A 19,166-nucleotide genomic window follows, 5' to 3' on the forward strand; every position below is an offset into this window, starting at 1 on the left:
TGTCGACTACCAACTACGTTTATTCAGGCCCTGGTTTAGTTTGGAACAACTGGACCCTAAATTCAACAGATTCGCAGGTCATCGTTAACCTTACGTTACTTCCTACATCTGTACAGTATAAGTACTACAATTTCTCCATTGCTTTGGATTGGACTCCGGATACAGTCTTATCGGTAATTTAACCTACACCACATGGGTTTTAATTTCTTCGTACCTAACTCCAGCATATTTCATTTATGTATAGTTTAAGACACTTCCTGTGAACTCCACCAACAGTACAGTCATTTTTGACAACCTTAAGGCCGCACAGATGTACATAGTTCGTCTTGCCATGACCACGGACTTGATTGCAGCGTTTCCTGCAAACAAGTCAATCAGTACATGTACGTATGAATGTTCAATATTATTCCAAGTTTACATAAGTTTAGTATGTCGTTGTGACATGATGTTGGAGATCATTCCTGTGTTATTTGTGTTAATTCCTTGCATGTTTCTGCAGTGCTACCTCTGGTACCTACAAACGTCACACTGTTGCCACTTAATGAAACCGGCCTAACTTTGCAATTGAACCTGGATCCAGCTGTAACAACATATGAAGTTTCAACAATCAAAGCAAATGAAACAAACGATTTCGCTGTTACATTTACCTTTGAACCATCGCAAATCATTCCAAGGTAGATTTACAGCAATAATGAATTGTTTTTATGTTCTGTACCTAACAATCACATTTTAACAGCAACAGCGTGCCGGTATTGAATTTGCTCCCCAACACTGAGTACAACGTTACAGTTACCCCGATCGGAGCCCGTAATGGAAGTAAAGGACCAAACGTAACAGTTCGTGGAAAAACAGGTAATTATGCGGCAAATCTTACGTTTACCTTTTTTGTTTCATCAAAAACATTTTCTTTCAGACCCAGTATTTTCGCCTGTTTCCGTTAACGTCACCTCTGGTTTAACTGATGCCAACGTCACAATTCAACCATCACCAAGCAACGTTGATTCTTACAACGTCACTGTTACTCCAATTGACCCAACCGTAACTGACGTCATTCTGATGATCTCTGTTTCTCCAAACGACGTAACTTTACCTGTTAATGTTAATAATCTTCGACCAAACACAAGTTACAATGCTGTTGTTGTGGCCATTCTCAGTGGTGTTCCAAGTGCCCCAACCACTGTTCCATTTGCAACAAAAGGTTTTTATTTTACCATTTGAATGATAATTTTCCTTGCACAAAGCGCTGATAATTTGCTTTCTTTTAGCTTACGACCTTCCAGTGTTGCAATTGAATGCCACTCAAAATGAAACATCGATTGTTGCAACTTGGGAACCAGTTACCCCAGTGACAAAATACATTCTCGAAATCAGCAATAGGTAAGTTATGCAGTTTGGAATTATCAAATCTCTGCTGGGCAATTACAAAAAAAATTTCAGCAAAACACCATCAACACTCGAGAAACCAATTATTGAAGTCAACTCAACTGACCCATTGGCAGCAACTTTTACCCAGTTAGAATTGGGCCAAACATATATTGTTAGAATCAATGCACAATTTGAAAACAACGATGGACCGAAATCAGAAAAAAATGTTTCACTTAATGGTAAAGACTGGGTGTTAATAACTTAATCAGTTTAAAACCAGATGATCATACTTATTCCTGTTTTAGTGCCAGACATTTTTGTGAACTGGACAGCCACACCTGATATTTCGACGATTTTTGTTGAAATAACATTTCCTTTACCAAGTGAACTTCTTGATCAGTACTTTGTTTCTGTCGCAAAAGAAAAACAACCATCTGTTGAAATCCAAGTAAATAACCATGACAACATGCTAGAAACAAATTGTTTTCTAAAATATTTTCTAGGTTATCATGTCCAAATATTTTTTTCGTTTTCAGAATGGAAGTATTTCAGCCAATGACACAATACCTTCTCTAGTTTTGCTTGGACTCAAAGCTTCTGAAGTTTATAGAGTAACATTGGTACCCAGTTTTGGTGGTGCTAAAGGCCAAGCTCTGAACAAATCGGTTACAACTTGTAAGTGTATAATTATATTTAAGACTCGATGAAACGTTGTTTATTAAAAACCGTTATTTCAGTGGAGCCCACAACACCTCAAAATGTCACTGCTTCACCAATGAACGAAACAAGTATTTCTGTCACATGGACAATAGATTCTTCTGTCACCCTGTACGAAATCTCATCGATCAACATAGAAGCTACCAATTCCACACCAGTTACGACAACTTCAGATCCTTCTACAAACAAGTATTTTCCTTACCCATTTTTAATCATAGCAGATAATACTAGAAATATAAACACTTTGTTTGAAATTTCAGTGGATCTGAAACGTTGAATGATCTTTTGCCAAACACTCAATACAAGATTACCGTCACACCGCTTGGAGCAATTCTTGGAAGCAAGGGACCTTCGGGTGTTGTTAATGAAACAACTGGTATGTTTTTTGAAGTTTATTGTTCTTTTGGTATCTATGACCATAGTGAATTTTATTCAACACAGACCCAGTATTTTCGCCTGTTGGCGTGAACGTCACTTCTGGTTTAACTGATGCCAACGTCACAATTCAACCATCACCAAGCAACGTTGATTCTTACAACGTCACTGTTTCGCCGATTGACCCAACCGTAACCGACGTCATACCGACGATCTATGTTTCTCCAAATGACGCAACTTTACCTGTTAATGTTAATAATCTTCGACCAAACACAAGTTACAATGCTGTTGTTGTGGCCATTCTCAGTGGTGTACCAAGTGCCCCAACCACTGTTCCATTTGCAACAAAAGGTTTTTCTTTTGCCATTTGAATAATAATTTTCCTTGTACAAAGCGCTAATAATTTGCTTTATTCAAGCTTACGATCTTCCAGTGTTGCAACTGAATGCCACGCAAAATGAAACATCGATTGTTGCAACTTGGGAACCAGTTGTCCCAGTGACAAAATACATTCTCGAAATCAGCAATAGGTAAGTTAGTTTGAAAATATCAAATCTCTGCTGGGCAATTATTAAAATTCGTTAAAATTTCAGCAAAACACCGTCAACACTCGAGAAACCAATTATTGAAGTCAACTCAACTGACCCATTGGTAGCAACTTTCACCCATTTAAAATTGGGCCAAACATACATTGTTAGAATCAATGCACAATTTGAAAACAACGATGGACCGAAATCGGAAAAGAATGTCACGCTTAAAGGTAGACGCATTTTTTTGATAAACCAATCGACTTTTTAACTACTTTTTACAACGTTTTAGTGCCAGATGTTTCGGTTAACTGGACAGCCACGCCTGATATTTCGAGCATTCTTGTTGAAATACTGTCTCCCTCCCCAACTGAACTTCTTGATTTCTATTCTGTGTCATTGGCAAAAGAAAAACGGCCATCAATAGACATACAAGTACGCTTTTTGTTACAATTTGTTTAAAGAGCGTTTGAATGATATTCTGAGTTTGTTTCAGATTGGAAGTATTGCGTCAAATGCGACGTCCCCAACTCATATTTTCAATGGCCTTAGTGCTGGAGAAACTTTCAAAGTTACACTTGTACCAAGTTTTAAAGGCACCAATGGAACTGCAATGAACAAATCAGTCACAACCCGTATGTTTAATTATGATTTTTAGTTTAAATTGTTGTAAAGTAACGCTTTGGTTTACAGTGGCACCACGATCACCAATAAACGTCACTGCGTCACCGCTACACGAAACAAGTATTATCGTCCAGTGGTCCATTGATCCTGCAGTTACAACATACGAAATATCGACTGAAAATCTTGATCTTCCCAACGCAACAAATGTTACAAACACTATTGATCCAACCATTTTTAAGTACGTTTCTTTTGAGTCATTTAAACCTAATAAAGCACCTCACTAACGAATGTTTTTCTATTATAGTGGCATCGTGGTGATAAGTAATCTTGTGCCACGCACTAAATACTCTTTTACCCTCACACCAGTTGGTGCTTTGCCCGAAGTCAAGGGTCCCCCGGCTGAAGTCAATGCCACTACAGGTAAGTAAATGGCCATAGGTGCATAACTTTCTTACAAATGACAAGTTTTATAAAGGTCATTTAAAATTTTTAGATTCACCTTCTCCAGTCCTCAACATATCCGTAACATTTATCAATGCTACAGCAGTTAACGTGTCAATTACACCACCTGTTCGTTATGTGGACAACGTCACTTTGCTTTTGCTTCCGTCGTCACCAGCCGCAGTAAATCCGGTCGCCGAATTAATCATCCCGTATGCCACCGTCCATTTCCCTATTATCATCAATAACTTACAGTGCAATTTCACATACAACGTTAGCGTTGTGTCGAAGTTGTTTGGAGTTTCCAGTGATGCTCGATCAACTGTCTTTAGCACAGGTAACTAGTGGATAAACTATGTTAGGATTTAAGTGTATATACACCACAGGAACGTGTTGTGTTAATTTTTTGGATTTTTCTTTTTATTTTGTAGTTTGCTATGACAATTAGAAGAATGTTTACTGTAGACACCTTTAACTTTATTCTTGGTTCAGGTGCTTGTGGAATCCTTCTTCCTCCGCCACCACCTCCCCCACCTCCGCCATCTCTTCCACCACTGACATCATCCTTACCAACTATTCCACCTCCCCCAATACCACCTCCTCCTCCAACTCTGCCGCCAATCATCCCAACTCGTAAGTTAAAATCATCACAGTATACATCTTCAGTGTTTGAGATCTAAATCAAATGGTCTATTTGTTTTGTAGAACCCTCATTGCCACCTCCGCCACCACCCTCACCTCCTCCACCGCCACCAATACCCCCGGTTGTTGTGTGAGTATATATGAGACATACATTTTTAGTAAACTAGTATAAGTCAAATAAACGCACATCTCATTCATAATAAACAGTGATCCAACCACAACTGCTGAACCAGTTACCACTCCACCTACAAACGAAACAACACCAGTATCGTCAGTGGTACCAACCACCCCCATGCCCGTGGTATGGTACGTCGGTTACGCTGTTGTTATTGATGTCGTAAACGTATCAGTATCTGATGTTGTCGACGCCACCAACAACTCTGCCCCTGATGCCGTGCGTAAAATGGAGGCGGATTTCAAAACATTTGTAAGTAGTAACTGACAAACTGCATACACATTGGTCGGCTCTTTAATGGTGCAATTTCGTGTCTTTAAAGGTGGTAACGGAGCACGCTAACCAGTCGGATAGTGGGGACCAGATATCCCAGATTGTGGTGCAGTATTACGAACCGTTGTCTAACGGGACGTTTGCCATTCATTTTGCCATCGCCATGGCAGGTAAGTAACAAAATCAGACGGGGGATTACCAATGTCTTTACAGTGGATTATATCCGATGATAAATACTACAATCTTGAAAGTTAGGACGAAAGTGTAAAAATCCTATTCTTTACTTCAACGCAGATAATGCACACCCATGCACTGTGGAATACGCGGTAACCAAGTCTCTCAATGAAGGAAAACAGCCAACAAACATGGACCTCGAAGAAACGACCTTTCGGGTGTCAGGTTTGTTTCGTTATATAGGTCTCACTTTTCTTGCACTTTGCTTCAAGGTTTATTTTTGTGTCTAGGAAAAAGGCGATTCCGCGGTGAAGTGACGATGAACGATTTAGGAGCAGGTCTTGTGGCTGATCTAACTGCATCTCCGGACGGTTTCCGTGCCTTAATTGAGATTATGGTAACGTTTTTGTTGCATTGTGTAAGCAAGTAAAAAATATGTTACAAGCAATATCCAATACCTTAGCTCAACAACGCTGTATCGGAATCTGTACCGGGTCACATCGCTCTTGGGGCTCAATGGAGTTACGCCGGAATGATTCAGATCGAGTCAACAAGCCTCAAAGCAATTTTTAACATCACTTCCGCCCGTGACGACAGAACAGCAATCCCCAAACGCATTATCAGTTTGTTGCAGGAAGCGTCTGTGCGATACTCCTTTAACGTTCATCCTTCCAACGTAACAGCCGAGGGTACGATGTCTAACGCCCAAACACATTTCCGCTATATCTGTACTTTATGCTTTTTTTCTGTTATGCAGCATATGGATTTGTGGGCACACCACTAGCAAACGATCCTTGCCCCAGAACAACAGCCCCGTCGTCTTACAAACATGGTCTCTCGTTTGCACTATCTGTTCCGCCACCAGATGTGTACAACATTGTGCACAGGCCCAACTCTGACGACTACAAGATGTTTAAGGAAATGACAGACGAACTATTGGCAAATTTGCAAGTTTCTATAGTTAACAACACAATCGGCGACTTGAGTTTTGATTACTTCCAAGCCCAAACACCACCTGCTTCCAAGTAAGAACAAGCGTACAAACCGTTTGAATGTACAAATGTTTTTTGTGTTAAACTTTTGGCCTGTTTACGTTGCGTAATATAATCAACGATATTTTACAAGGTCCTCATATGTACGCATTCAAATCATGAGATACAAGCAGTGTTCTGTCATGTTTGAACACAATACAATATACGCATATTTTTTAGTGTGTGGGCTCACTTTACAACCTCAACTGCCAAACCGGATGTTCAACATCTGTATCAGCAAATGCAAATCGCCTTTAGCAGCGTCGATACCCATCTTGAACTTCGACCGAACTCACTTCTGTATCCAGGTACGCAATTTTTTTTGCACCTGTTGTATCTGTAAACAGATTTTGTATTGGTCACCTTTGGAAAAGATGTTAAAAGGGATCTTCATATGTGTTTAACAGATATAAGAAAAATGATGGGTGAAATGAAGATTTCCAACTTTTCGGAATCCCTGCTTCAAGGAATAGCTGGAAATAACGAAACTTCTATCAACCGGGCTAAAGGATACGCACTTAGCCTCATAGAAGGACTATTGGCTACCACCGGCATTGCCATGATTCCACGAATCAACAAGGTAATAAACGATGTATGGTGTGTTGTACGTTGCATGACTGACATTCAATAGAACTTTGCAGAAATAATACGATGTAAAGTTTAGCTAGTAACAAGATCATCAACACCACTTCCATTTAGATTGCGTTGGATTCGGAACCAACCCTTGCAAAAGCGACATTTGATCTTGATCCTTCCGTGCTAAAATCGGTTGCCACACCCAAGTACGTTGCTGACCAACTGAACAAAGCACAAAAAGACACTGACAATAGTATTGCCGCAATCATGGGAAGCAAAGTATCATCAGGCTCAGTCCAAGTCTGGCCAATCGGAACTATCTACGGCATGCCATTTGCTGGTAAGTTTCGGAATTCCGCTCGACTAAAACAACTACCACGGTTCTTTCGTTAATACGATTTTGTATTTCAGGCAAAGTCGTAGTTGGTGGTCTCACACCGGAAAGAATCCATGACATAATGTTAAACTCAAACTCAACCGAAGCAGCACATTATAAAGAAAACCTTACACGAACTTTGCAATCAGTCTTGGCTAGCTACTCACAGGCAGATGTCTTAGATATACGTAAGAATTTTACACGATATTTATTACTGTTAATTTTGGTAGATCTCAGAAGTCATTGCACTGTTGTTTTTTTAGCTTCCACGTCTGTCCAGTATTTTGAATCATCATTTAATGCTCCGGACACAGTGGTTGCGCACTTCAAAATGCAAATGAAGAACAACACTTCGCCTGATGATCTTGACATTGCGCTTTTGACAGATACTATCGGAAATACGTTGACAGGTGGGACATGATCACTTGGTGTGCTTTGTTGTAAACGCCTTGACAAAACAAAACATTCGCTTTGTTTTTTTTAGCTCCCTACGTTGACACATCTTCCCAAGTTGGCTTCCCGAGACAGTTTAAAGGCACTGGATTGTTACAAATTCAACCCAACGACACGCAACTTGAACTGGTTGTCTTTTATAATGTGAGTAAAACCGACTTGACATGAATATGTAATACCAATTTGTATGCTTTATCTTGTGCTTGCCAAACCCGAAATCTGCATAAATTCACGTAAACTCAATGGTTTATGAACTAAATGAGGTAACCTATCATACCTCAGAGTATTAGTATCATGCCACTAATCAATTTTTTTTACCTTTCAGTTGGCAAAAGCGTTTAACGCATTGGAAGCATTTTCTGTAAGCCACCTTGACAACGTAACGTTGGTACCGGAACCAAACGTCAGCGATTCACTCCGATTCTACTTCCAAGTCACCATGTCCAAGTACGACGTCACTGAACCAGAAAATCTTGAACTCTGGCTCAACTTTGTCCCTACGCCATTCAAGGATCTGAAAATATATTGTAAGTTATTTTTATCCGTTTTAACTTAAACGTTTAATTAACCCTCTAAAATGTCTATTTTGTGTTTGTGTACAGTTGACCTACCTCCACTGCCGAAAGTTAATGGTAAGTACTTACTTGTGTGTTGAGCTAAATGCACTAACATATAACGAATCGTTAAACGTAAACCCATTCGTATTATCGTTCACTTTACATAAATATCCAGGATAGTAATAATTTAAAGCGTTTTTTTGCAGTTTACAACGGTGAATTCAGTTTCCCTAACGTGTCTTCATCACTCGACCTGCGCCAAGCGATGCTCAATAAAACAAGTGGAAGCTTTGTAGAGCAAGCAGACTTTGTACAAAATATCGTAAGTTTTCATACTTTTAACAATGGCCTGTGATAATATTTAGAAAGTAACATTTTTTTCTTCTGGTGCAGATGTCTGAGGCATTATCGGCATTAGACGACGTCACCATCTCTGTACAATACTTTGCTCCGTTCCTTACGTCCGGCCTGACTGCCCACGTTGAAGTAAAAACCACAGACACCAACGATACAGTTGATTCCGCTATTAAAGGTTTTGCCACCAATCAAACCAGTCAATTCATGTAAGTCATAAACCTTCAAGTTTGACAAAACCATCTGCAATTGATCCTGGTGTTTTTTCATTAAATGTTGTTGAATAATCAGGTTGGACCCTGAAACAGTGAAAATACCAACTCAAAGATCTCTTCTCGGGGAAGTGTTCCTTGGCAACATTTCGGACGCTCAAGTCGACTTCATACTGCAGTACATTAACCCTGTGGCAAGTGTCGACTACATATCTCTCTCGCGCTCTTTAGCGGATATTTACAACCAAGCTGTCGGCAAAAATGCGATTGTGGATTTGAAAACTTTCGAGTAAGAACTAAGAATCAAACAGTATAAGCTTGGTTACGTGATATTTAAATGTAAAATTATGATACTGTATAACCCTTAATCTTCTAATTAAGCTCGTTTCCCGATATTAGTTACTTTTTTGTACACAGCCATTTCCGTACTCGAGAAAACAAGATAAAAGTGTATTTCCGACTCAACCTTGAAACGAACGATCTCGGCGACCCGTTTACGATGACAGACACATTACGATCAGCTCTACAGAAAAACAATACTCGTATGTTGTTCTACATTTGTTCAAGTTTAATGGGAAATATTCTGTTTGATTACCCGCGATTAACAAATATTTTTATTTAGTGGGAGTCAACGTCGAACCAGCAACGGCCAACATTACGGTGATACTTGATGACCCGCCGCCTAAAATAGGTCTGTTACCTTTTGTTTTCAGCAGTTTATTTATTTATTTTTTTGAAAAAGATAAGTCCATAAGATGACTTATTCCTTTACAGCAAAATTCACTGGAGAACTAACCTTTGCTACAGTACCTTTTGGAATTAGTCAGTACGAAGCGTGCGTTCTGAATGCGAGCAGCAGTTTTGAAAAGATCATAAAAGCTGTTGACAGCATTGTAAGTGCGAAATGAAACTACAATAAGTTAAACAGCGCAAAAATTGTTGAACATTTTCAGAAATACCATACTTTTTTTAGTTAAATGCCACTGGACATCTACCAAGTGTTGAATTCTTCCAATTCGAGAGTCAGTATTTCGCTCCGTATGAACACTTCGGATTGGTCGCGCACTTTGTGCTCACAACAGATTTTAACAATACGTCAGAACTTGAGGCGCTAATAGAAAATCAATCAACAACATTAAACTCGTAAGTGTTGATTTGTAGAAAACGGAATAAATTGTAAGCCTGCTAATAAACCAAAACATTTTGAAGGAGGAATTTAATGCCATCGTCGGTTGCCATACCAACCAAGCGTCGCTTCTACTTCGAGGCTGAAATTGACGGACTTGCCCATTCTGAAAAACAACTTCTTCTGGATGAAAATAGTGCCTTCTTTGACAATGCTAAGCAAAGCGTCGAAGCGCAGTTGGCCAGTGAATTCCAAATATATCCCGAAGTTCAACTTAACAGGTACTCGTTCGTCAAACATAAGTCACGTTTCAATTTCGGTTTGTTCTTGTTGAAAAGCAAACTATGGAGGTCTAATTATCTTGTCTTTTTGTTTTTTAACAAAAATACTTAGTAGTTAAGTCACCAAATTAATACTGATGTACAAAATGTTATGCGTTTATGCAGATTTGAGCAATACGGCATGAACTCCATAAGAATGATTGTTAACCTCACGATGTCAGATAACCTCTTGTACGATCCATTCGTTCTGACAGCAGAAGTTCGAAACTCGCCCAGTCCATTAGTGATAAATGGTATGTACGCTTGCAAACAATGTTTGTCATAGAGAAGCAACGATTTGTGTATTAACCTGGTGTTGTTTTGACTTAGTTGAGGGAAGTTCCAGCTCTGGATCAATTAACAACATTTTTGACCTTATTTCGAAACCCGTACTGGCAACTATGAGTTTGAACCGGACTTCAGCCAACGTCACCACCTACATTTATCCACCAGGTAATTTTGCTTACATCAATAAAGTAACATCACGGGACTGTGCGCTTCATTGCTAAAAATTAAAACTATCATGGTAAGATGGTGGTTTATTTTGCGTTTTTTTTTACCTTATTTTGAGGGACGTTTAGTCAAATGTGGTAATCGTGGCCTTAATTAATTTACGAATTTTGCCTTCACAGAATACGCTTCCTTTATTGGATTGGTGCATGTTGTTGGACCTTCCGACCCGGCAGATCGTGCCGCCCTACTCGATCCGTTCACAGATAGCTTGGTGAAAAACGAAACAAACGAAAATCTGACAAACGCAATCGTCGATCAGTTTAATACGTACATCCCAAGCAAAGTTGACATCCAGTATTACCAACCATTGCTCAATTCTTCTGTAGTCGCTCATTTCAAGGTATGATATGTTGTAGGTGTGCAAATACATACGCTTGATCCAGGAATATGGAAAACATACTGATGTTCAATGATATTTTGTTCGTCAATGATATTGTGAATAGAATTATCACGTGTCATGCAAAATATGAAAAAACTGTATTACAAACTTCATAAGCGCATCTCAAATTTTAGCTAACCTTCCCGAATGGGACTGACTCTGCAAACATTTTGGATGAACTAAAGAATTGGACTCAACCGACAACCGAGCCAAGTGGGGTAGTTGTAGATCCGAACACAGTAGACTTAGGACCACATATTGTAAGAGAATTTATGGGAGAAGTTAACTTTACCAAACCAAGCTTGAGTAATCTGACGACCAACGACGAATTCGAGTTCACCAAACTGGTATGTTAGAAATTGGTGCGCATTTTACCTCAATTAAAAATAGAAATATTTACAAATTTATTCTGCTCAGTTTAACGACTCGTTCAACGGCAACACAACGAGAGCTACACCTCGGTTTGACGAGTTCATACCACTGATAGAAGGACCCAGCGGCAACCGCACAACTGAACCAGAGGGTCCCTTGTCACAAGCTCGGGTAATACATGTGTTTTAAAATCCCAGATTAGTTTTAATAAAAGTGTGTAACAATGGTACATTCGTTAATCTACAGCCACAAATTTAACTGATGACGTGTTACAGGTAAAAATCACAGCGGAACCAGGTGAAGACTTAACCCCAATCACTTTGACAGACGAAGCAAGACAGTTTGCAAGCGAGGAAGGCCAACAACCATTTATCAAAAAATATGGTTCCAAACCTACTTTTATAGTTGTTAAAGGTGTGTAGACGCACTTAAATGTATATTTAGGAATCAATCATTGAGCAATGAACGGCAAGATTTATTTGTTTTAGCGCTTGAGCCGACCGCTGAACTGCCACCAAACACCACGCAGTCACCCAACGTCACGCAGTCACCCAACGTTACACAGACACCCAACGTCACAACAGCGGCTCCTAAGCCGACTCTCAGAACCGTGAAGGCTGTGTTGTTGAATGTTCCACTTGATGAAGTAATCGGACTTTATGAACCAACCGACCCGGCTACCCTCGGCTTTTACGTCGATCAGGTACGAAGTATTTTACTAACCCATAAGTTGTGGGCACAAGACATCAACTTTGTTTTTTATAAGGTTCTTAAGCCATTAAACGAGTCGCTACCCAACGCTGAAGAATGGCGTCCAACAGTCCAATATTTTGAGCAAAGACCTGATCAATCAGTGTTTGCTCATTTGGTTTTCAATCAACCTATCAACGACAGCAAAAACGCAACCGAATTGGAGGCCGACATGAACTCGTCAATCGTTGATCCAACTAATGTCGACGGTTTTACCGTTGGAGGTATTTTTTAAAACCGCTTACTAAAATATTTCTATCATTAGCACAATTTGATTTGTTATTCAATTTTTCGTTCTTTACTCCTGATTTGTGTGTTTAGACACTCGCGAGTTTGCGGGATCTGTTGAATTATTTGTGGATCAGAAGACCAAACAAGACTTACTTACCAATGATACAGCTGCGGATGCGGCTCTAGCCGAGCTAGCTGATGTGGTGAGGCATTTTAGTCTTTTTGTGTGTCAGCAATAATGTGTGAATCAAGTAAAATCTGCAAACCAGTTAAACAGCCACAAAGTTCTAAACCGAGTATCTAGTGAAACAAATATTTCAAATATTTCAGGCAAACGGAATTGTAAAAAACTGTGCAGGTGTGAGACCATTGGCTTTTAAAATCAAATGACACACAGTAAAGGGGGGTATATAAGTCAAACAAAAATTTGTGAAAAAGTAGTAGTCGATGTGTACCTAAGATCTCTTGATGTTCTTTATTCTTGCATAAAGCTTTTTCTTTGTACCCAGCTCACTTCAACTCTTCCTGTCTCCAACATCACTAAACCTATAGTGGAAGACGTTGGCCCCGACCTTGTCCGTCTCAACTTCACTGTCGTGTCACAACCTGATGTTCCAAATTTGGCCCCAGAACTACAAAAAGACGGTATTGCAAAACTTCAAACACAGAAAGAATTCAGCAATTTCGCTATCCGCCCTGACACGTTAATAGTGAAAGGTAAAGTTGACCGTGCACGTGTTTGTTTGGTTTTTGTGTAATATTTCTTACTTGTGTCTACAGTTCCCGGACCCTTCTTACCAACAGGCGAAGGTGGAACAATAGGTACGTTTCTTAATTTGGAGAGTTTTATGACTAACATTGAGTAAACTGAACCTCAGTGTGTATTCATCTAAATAGTAGTAATTTACATACGTTGTTTGAACAAAATTATCTTTCTAATATCCCTTGTTTGTACTGTGCTTTTTGAAACATTGCTTTAAGCTACATGGACAGTTATTGAGGAATGTTTGCTTTTAGACAATTTGAGCACCGTCCTGACCGTTTTTTTATTTCAAGACACTAGATTTCCTTAATATTGCGTTTGAGTGGTACGACAAGCAATAAACTGTATCGATATATCACCTATTTTTATGTTTTACAGTTGCAAAGGCCTTTATTGCATCATTTATGATTCATAACAAAACGTACGCGGACATCAAGGATATGTGGTTAAACAGAACATCAACACCTGCTGAAGTTGCGATAGCTCATTACAAACCAATGGTGTGAAACTAATACTTAAACCTTATAATATAAAAACAGCCATTAGCAAAGTGTTTTAATTTGATATTTTTTTTCAGCTTGATCAAGTGCCTTTCAAGATTTCAGTGGATTATTTTGAACCCTGGGAACCAAATACTGTCAAAGTGCAAATTTTTGTCAATGGTATGAATTCTGAAACTTTGGTTATACGATTTCATTTAAAATTGTAACAACAAAGGTTTGCGTTCTAAGCAGCGCAAGCAAGTTTAATTCTGTACCCATAAATTCATTGTCGGCTGAGTTTTACCAACGATTTATTGTTAACTGTTTTTTTTTGCAGTCACTGTCCCTGCTTCAGACGTCGAGGTTTACAACATATTCATGGCTGCAGGAAATAAAACAAACACTTCAATGTCAAATCTTACAATGGCTGTTAAACGTAATTTCGCGGCTCACATGGATGTCACTTCCAACGACACTGATCAAGTAATCGTTGATAAGGTACGATTAGACTTTCTCGCAGAACCAATTCAGATAGAAAAAAATGAATACATATCTTTTTCACCAGTATTTGGAGTGTTTTTTATTAGTAGCAATTGCATAGGATTTTTTTAGAATCGTTTCTGAAATTCTAACATCGTAAAACTTATGCTTTTCAATCCTGTATGTATCGGAGCCAGAACTTACTGGGGTTCTTTCGTGTCGTTATTACAGATCCAAAACATCCTTGGCAATGAAACGAATGCTACTTTGTTTAACAACAACGACGCCCCTGATTACAAGTACTGGAAAAATGAGATTGACTTAATGACTGCAACGCAATCAGATGTGCCTACAGGAAGCGGTGAGGGTTTTGAATATTTTGGCATATATTTGATTCAAAATAAAATTGTCGACAAATAGACAGGGATTCTGCTCAGAATGGTGTTTAATTACACAATAATGCTTTATTTTTCAGCGACTCGTCGAAAACGGGAAACCCCCCGAACCATGCAAATCCGCCTTGAAACGGCAGCAAACCAACGATCAAATCCAAATATGCTTTATAACGCTATATACGGCGCAGTGAACGAGACTGGTCTTCAAGTATACGGTAAGTGGGAAAATGTTTGTTTTCTTTGCTGCCAATTAAAATAGCCATGTGTACCCAGAAACATAAAACTGTTGTCAAAGGCGTACGGAGTTCAGTTTGTGGCGTACGCGTAAAATCTGTTGTACAATGTAAAAACAAGATTCGTTTGCTCACAGTCATTCCACCGCTTCCCATTCGTTCAACATCGGAACCCCTGACAACTACAACACCAGTGACAACCACAGCACCGGCAGTGGTTACAGGCCCCATTTACCCAGTCGTGGTGATAATAAACTTGGACAACAGAACCATCACAGATGACGTCCTGGTGTACGTGCTACGTAAAGTACTGGAAAAAGTAAGTTCTGATCTGATGCGCAGTGAGACTAGTGTTTTGTGAATCTTGTTATTGCATAAAACATTTTATTATTTTTGTATGTGTTTCGTACAGTTGAAGGAAACACTGGACTTGAACAATCGTAATGTATCGATAAGTAATACAAGAGCAGTGATGCACAACGATACTGATGACCCCAGAAAGAAGAACCTAGCAAAGGTAGAACAAAGAATTTTTTTTGCTACAAAATTAGATTTGACGGGTATGGGGAAGTTAAATCATCCTGCCATCTGTCGAAAAATGTTCGATGAATCAATAATATTAATTAGCTCTACGATCTCTGGCTAACTACCTGCTGAAGCCCATAATGGGTATGTCCTGCAGGGACCGCTTATTGCAGTAGTTGGTGGATTTCATTCATTTTATGATTATAAATGTTTAGTAATTAATCTTCGTTAATTTAACTTCAAAGAAGTTAAACCAGGTGTGTCCAATTCGAAAATACCGCCGTGCTAATTCTGGTTTTAAAATAGACTCGCATGCCGATAATCTTGTCTCAAACGGTTTGGACTTAATCCGAATATTTGGCCATTTTGTAGAACCCTTAAATATTTAGAAAAAAAACATGTCGTCAAAAACGAGTAAACTTGTTTATGGTACTCCAGAAACCTTTTATTCCGTTTATGCGGCAAAAAATACTAATAGTTTGTAACGGGGCTTATGTTTGAATTTTATTAGTGGGTTGTGTAACTTTATTCCTGCAAGATAATCTTTACCTAAGTGAGAATATGGGCCATGAACAATCAACAGAAAAAAATTAATTGCGTGACCTAAGTCCTAATGTTGCCAATCTGAATTTTTGCAAAAGCTCTTGTGCCATTTTTAAATGCTCTGCGTGCCACATTTGGCACGTGTTTGACACCCCCGAGTTAAACTGTGAAGGGTTTGTTATCGCATTGGCCTATAGTTTATTTATATCGCTATGTATAACCTAATATCGCCGAATCATGGAGATATTGACTGTATGCAGTTATAATATCCGGAAGATATTAGGGTTTGGTAAAAGTGACAATTCGCAAACCTTGCACAATCAATGTTTTAGTAAATGACGTCATGAAAGTTATAACTTTAACTGTTTAGGTTACATTTGACATGAAAATCTACAACTCATCCGAACCAAAAGCAAAAGAGATTGAAAAAGAAATAAGAACTTCGTTTGAGAATGACCCAACACTAACTGATCTCAATGGAGCAACTATTGAACCGGAGAAAACTTTCATCGGAGGTAAACACGAAGCCCAAATCGTTCTTTTCCGCTAAACAACTTGACAAAGTGCAATTCAGGAAATTTAACAAGAGGAGTTTCCATATAGTTTCTATATAGGCGTGTATTTTATCATTTGTTTATAGACCCACAAACTTGTATAAAAGTATATTAGTCTGTTTTAAATGATTTCACCGAACACCAAAAGTATATTCTTTCTACAGAATATGACAAATGCAAGGATGCTTTTGTGGAAGATTGCCATCCCAATGCCGAATGTCTGCCCACTGCTATTTCAAACAACTTTACGTGCAGATGTTACGACGGATATATAGACAGAAACACAAGCTATCCCGGCAGACAATGCGAAAGAGCACGTAAGTTAAAAATGCATTTGAAGTACATGGGCTTCTTTTTAAACGTTGATCGCTTTAAGTTTATTTATTTATTTAGTTTTTCTATTAAACGTTGATGCATATAACAAACCAACACTTTTTAAAAGCTGTGAATCGACCAGGATCTAACTCGAAATTACTGTAAGACTTTTTTAATGTGTCATTATCGCCAAACACGTACATAAAATGATAGGCGACCTGCAGTGCTTGAACGATGTAATTCTTACGCTTTCCTAAACAGTTAAAACAGTTCAGATTTGAAACGCTTTACTATTATTTTGTTAGAGTGACTGAAATTTAAATATGAAACATTGATACGTAATTCAGCATTTATTTTTGTACTTTGATTGTAGCATTATATATCGTCATTGTTTCAATGTTCTTAGCAAAGTTAATTCAAAAATATTAAAAAAAAACAAATAATTCAAAAACATCGCATATGTTTTTGCAGCTGCTCCTTTGGCACTTTCGGAAACAACATTTGTGGTAATTCTTATCATTCTCGCATCGTTGATGATGGTCGTCATCGGTGTTTTGGCTTACATGGTTTACATGAAGACTGTTGGGTATGTCTTTGCTTTTTTGCTGCTGTTTTAATAATGGATGCCCTAACACAGGGGTCGGCAACCTTCTTTGCACTGCGGACCGGTTTTGAAAGTAAAATTTTATCGCGGACCAGTCTTCAAAAAATTACAAATATTTAGCAATGAAAACGCCTAAATTAGTTTATCATTCCCGGGATATATGGGCAAAATGCTTCATAGCATTTATCCTGGAAGATTATGCGACCCGGTAACGAACTCCTCGCGGACCGGTACCGGGCCGCGGACCGGCGGTTGCCGACCACTGCCCTAACAAACCATTGTGTTTTGCAGACAAGGGGCGTACAGTCCGAAAGCTGAGGAAGGAGTCAATTCTGTCTAAATTTTACTGTTTAAACTTATAAATTCGTTTTATACCAGTAGTGATAGTATTTTAAAATGCCTTAAATTTTATTTTATCGTAAATTCGCATAATATATAGTAGTTAATATAATCGTAAAATTTTGGTAATATTGATAATATAATAAACAAATTAAATAAACCGCCGTGTGTTTTGTTACGATTTGCCGGGAATTTTGAGTTTAAAATCACAGAACGTGTCTCAGTGTTTTGTATAGTTTTAGGTACCCTGCAATTAAATGACCTGGAAAGCTACGATCAGTCTGATGGCGTCGTTATTTGTAGGGCAACTTGAGTTAAGCAGGATATTAAAATTTAAATAGGATGTCATTTCAGCTTTAGTCAATCATCAGTCAATCATTAAAACAAGAATTGTACTATATAACAACAACCGTGGGACGTGCGAAAATATACAAATTTTATTTTCCTCTTCAAAACAAATACACAAAACTTGTTTGGCCCCTGTGAAAATAATACTAAATAGCCTACCTGTCATACGCCGATTTCCAAAATCTATTTAAGAGAGATATTAGCAACGTTGTATTAATCGAATGTGTACACAGTGTTAAAAACTGCATAGTGCAGTGCTCTTAATAGTTTAATTAAGTTCCTGGGTTGCAGTGTAATGAAGCGCAGTTTACACTTTGAACAAGCTCGAACTAAGCTTATACCGCCATCGTCACTATGAGTTTCTTCGGCTAGCTTATCGAAAAAAATGGAAATAACTTTTGTACAATGTAAACAGAAAATAACTAAAACAACCTTTCCCTTTGACACTTGTTCATCTTTTTCACAACCACAGAATCTCATATGGCAAGAACAACGATCAGACAAAACAAATATGCAGGATATCTCACTTGGTTAGAGATGAGGTTAGAGATGTCCGATACGTAGTCAGAACAGGTGTTGTTAATTTTTTATGCCTGAACAGTTTTACAAAAACAGTCGCGGAAGTTTCAGTTTTAGGAGGTAAAAGTTTTAGGAGGGAACCAGCAAACATTTCCATACAGTTCTTCAACCAAGCAAAAAAATGTAGAGTTTTAACTTTCAGTCATCCGACTTGGTAAACGATAATATATCTATGCAATAAAGGATATTTCGAAAAAAAGATCGAGATAAAAGACAAACTAGGTTTCAGTCGTGCGTAAGTTTTCAATGCAAAAACAAAGCATTTTAATCGCCAGCTGTGGCTGCTCTTGTATAAGATAAAATTTAACACAACGCTGCAGTATGTTTAGCTAAGAAATAAAAAAATACTGCTGACTCATAATAACGATCCCGTGACTTCGTCATGTGTAAGTCGTTCTGACTCAACAAGAACTTGCGGTCATTCAGGCAAGACGAGTGGTTTG

The 19,166-nt window shown here is 38.5% G+C and overlaps 1 protein-coding gene across 1 annotated transcript in view; it reads left to right on the forward strand.

Annotated features, from left to right (window-relative positions):
• LOC145222836 (uncharacterized) overlaps nucleotides 1-18,069 on the forward strand; it is a 38,818-nt gene extending 20,749 nt beyond the window's left edge. The window contains exons 77-141 of the mRNA XM_080089052.1: nucleotides 28-173; nucleotides 245-383; nucleotides 500-674; nucleotides 737-852; nucleotides 914-1,198; nucleotides 1,266-1,377; nucleotides 1,438-1,604; nucleotides 1,671-1,813; nucleotides 1,902-2,040; nucleotides 2,103-2,271; nucleotides 2,343-2,458; nucleotides 2,524-2,808; nucleotides 2,876-2,987; nucleotides 3,051-3,217; nucleotides 3,277-3,419; nucleotides 3,481-3,619; nucleotides 3,678-3,846; nucleotides 3,913-4,028; nucleotides 4,102-4,386; nucleotides 4,542-4,682; nucleotides 4,755-4,821; nucleotides 4,899-5,118; nucleotides 5,189-5,309; nucleotides 5,434-5,538; nucleotides 5,604-5,710; nucleotides 5,777-6,002; nucleotides 6,071-6,338; nucleotides 6,525-6,652; nucleotides 6,752-6,924; nucleotides 7,044-7,260; nucleotides 7,332-7,484; nucleotides 7,560-7,706; nucleotides 7,781-7,893; nucleotides 8,075-8,276; nucleotides 8,352-8,381; nucleotides 8,513-8,628; nucleotides 8,700-8,869; nucleotides 8,952-9,161; nucleotides 9,290-9,414; nucleotides 9,495-9,563; nucleotides 9,647-9,765; nucleotides 9,846-10,015; nucleotides 10,082-10,279; nucleotides 10,445-10,572; nucleotides 10,649-10,771; nucleotides 10,951-11,171; nucleotides 11,345-11,557; nucleotides 11,628-11,753; nucleotides 11,858-11,996; nucleotides 12,071-12,285; nucleotides 12,349-12,556; nucleotides 12,654-12,766; nucleotides 13,073-13,280; nucleotides 13,344-13,385; nucleotides 13,705-13,826; nucleotides 13,904-13,988; nucleotides 14,146-14,306; nucleotides 14,520-14,649; nucleotides 14,764-14,898; nucleotides 15,054-15,235; nucleotides 15,329-15,433; nucleotides 16,355-16,499; nucleotides 16,703-16,855; nucleotides 17,325-17,439; nucleotides 17,749-18,069. Coding sequence (XP_079945178.1) covers nucleotides 28-173; nucleotides 245-383; nucleotides 500-674; nucleotides 737-852; nucleotides 914-1,198; nucleotides 1,266-1,377; nucleotides 1,438-1,604; nucleotides 1,671-1,813; nucleotides 1,902-2,040; nucleotides 2,103-2,271; nucleotides 2,343-2,458; nucleotides 2,524-2,808; nucleotides 2,876-2,987; nucleotides 3,051-3,217; nucleotides 3,277-3,419; nucleotides 3,481-3,619; nucleotides 3,678-3,846; nucleotides 3,913-4,028; nucleotides 4,102-4,386; nucleotides 4,542-4,682; nucleotides 4,755-4,821; nucleotides 4,899-5,118; nucleotides 5,189-5,309; nucleotides 5,434-5,538; nucleotides 5,604-5,710; nucleotides 5,777-6,002; nucleotides 6,071-6,338; nucleotides 6,525-6,652; nucleotides 6,752-6,924; nucleotides 7,044-7,260; nucleotides 7,332-7,484; nucleotides 7,560-7,706; nucleotides 7,781-7,893; nucleotides 8,075-8,276; nucleotides 8,352-8,381; nucleotides 8,513-8,628; nucleotides 8,700-8,869; nucleotides 8,952-9,161; nucleotides 9,290-9,414; nucleotides 9,495-9,563; nucleotides 9,647-9,765; nucleotides 9,846-10,015; nucleotides 10,082-10,279; nucleotides 10,445-10,572; nucleotides 10,649-10,771; nucleotides 10,951-11,171; nucleotides 11,345-11,557; nucleotides 11,628-11,753; nucleotides 11,858-11,996; nucleotides 12,071-12,285; nucleotides 12,349-12,556; nucleotides 12,654-12,766; nucleotides 13,073-13,280; nucleotides 13,344-13,385; nucleotides 13,705-13,826; nucleotides 13,904-13,988; nucleotides 14,146-14,306; nucleotides 14,520-14,649; nucleotides 14,764-14,898; nucleotides 15,054-15,235; nucleotides 15,329-15,433; nucleotides 16,355-16,499; nucleotides 16,703-16,855; nucleotides 17,325-17,439; nucleotides 17,749-17,797 — 9,836 coding nt within the window. The 3' untranslated portion in view covers nucleotides 17,798-18,069. The remainder of the gene's footprint in view (nucleotides 1-27; nucleotides 174-244; nucleotides 384-499; nucleotides 675-736; nucleotides 853-913; nucleotides 1,199-1,265; nucleotides 1,378-1,437; nucleotides 1,605-1,670; nucleotides 1,814-1,901; nucleotides 2,041-2,102; nucleotides 2,272-2,342; nucleotides 2,459-2,523; nucleotides 2,809-2,875; nucleotides 2,988-3,050; nucleotides 3,218-3,276; nucleotides 3,420-3,480; nucleotides 3,620-3,677; nucleotides 3,847-3,912; nucleotides 4,029-4,101; nucleotides 4,387-4,541; nucleotides 4,683-4,754; nucleotides 4,822-4,898; nucleotides 5,119-5,188; nucleotides 5,310-5,433; nucleotides 5,539-5,603; nucleotides 5,711-5,776; nucleotides 6,003-6,070; nucleotides 6,339-6,524; nucleotides 6,653-6,751; nucleotides 6,925-7,043; nucleotides 7,261-7,331; nucleotides 7,485-7,559; nucleotides 7,707-7,780; nucleotides 7,894-8,074; nucleotides 8,277-8,351; nucleotides 8,382-8,512; nucleotides 8,629-8,699; nucleotides 8,870-8,951; nucleotides 9,162-9,289; nucleotides 9,415-9,494; nucleotides 9,564-9,646; nucleotides 9,766-9,845; nucleotides 10,016-10,081; nucleotides 10,280-10,444; nucleotides 10,573-10,648; nucleotides 10,772-10,950; nucleotides 11,172-11,344; nucleotides 11,558-11,627; nucleotides 11,754-11,857; nucleotides 11,997-12,070; nucleotides 12,286-12,348; nucleotides 12,557-12,653; nucleotides 12,767-13,072; nucleotides 13,281-13,343; nucleotides 13,386-13,704; nucleotides 13,827-13,903; nucleotides 13,989-14,145; nucleotides 14,307-14,519; nucleotides 14,650-14,763; nucleotides 14,899-15,053; nucleotides 15,236-15,328; nucleotides 15,434-16,354; nucleotides 16,500-16,702; nucleotides 16,856-17,324; nucleotides 17,440-17,748) is intronic.
• The last annotated feature ends 1,097 nt before the right edge of the window (nucleotides 18,070-19,166 follow it).

Source organism: Phallusia mammillata, chromosome 4 (genome assembly GCF_965637545.1).
Source record: "Phallusia mammillata chromosome 4, kaPhaMamm4.hap1.1, whole genome shotgun sequence".
NCBI classification, from domain to species: Eukaryota; Metazoa; Chordata; class Ascidiacea; order Phlebobranchia; family Ascidiidae; genus Phallusia; species Phallusia mammillata.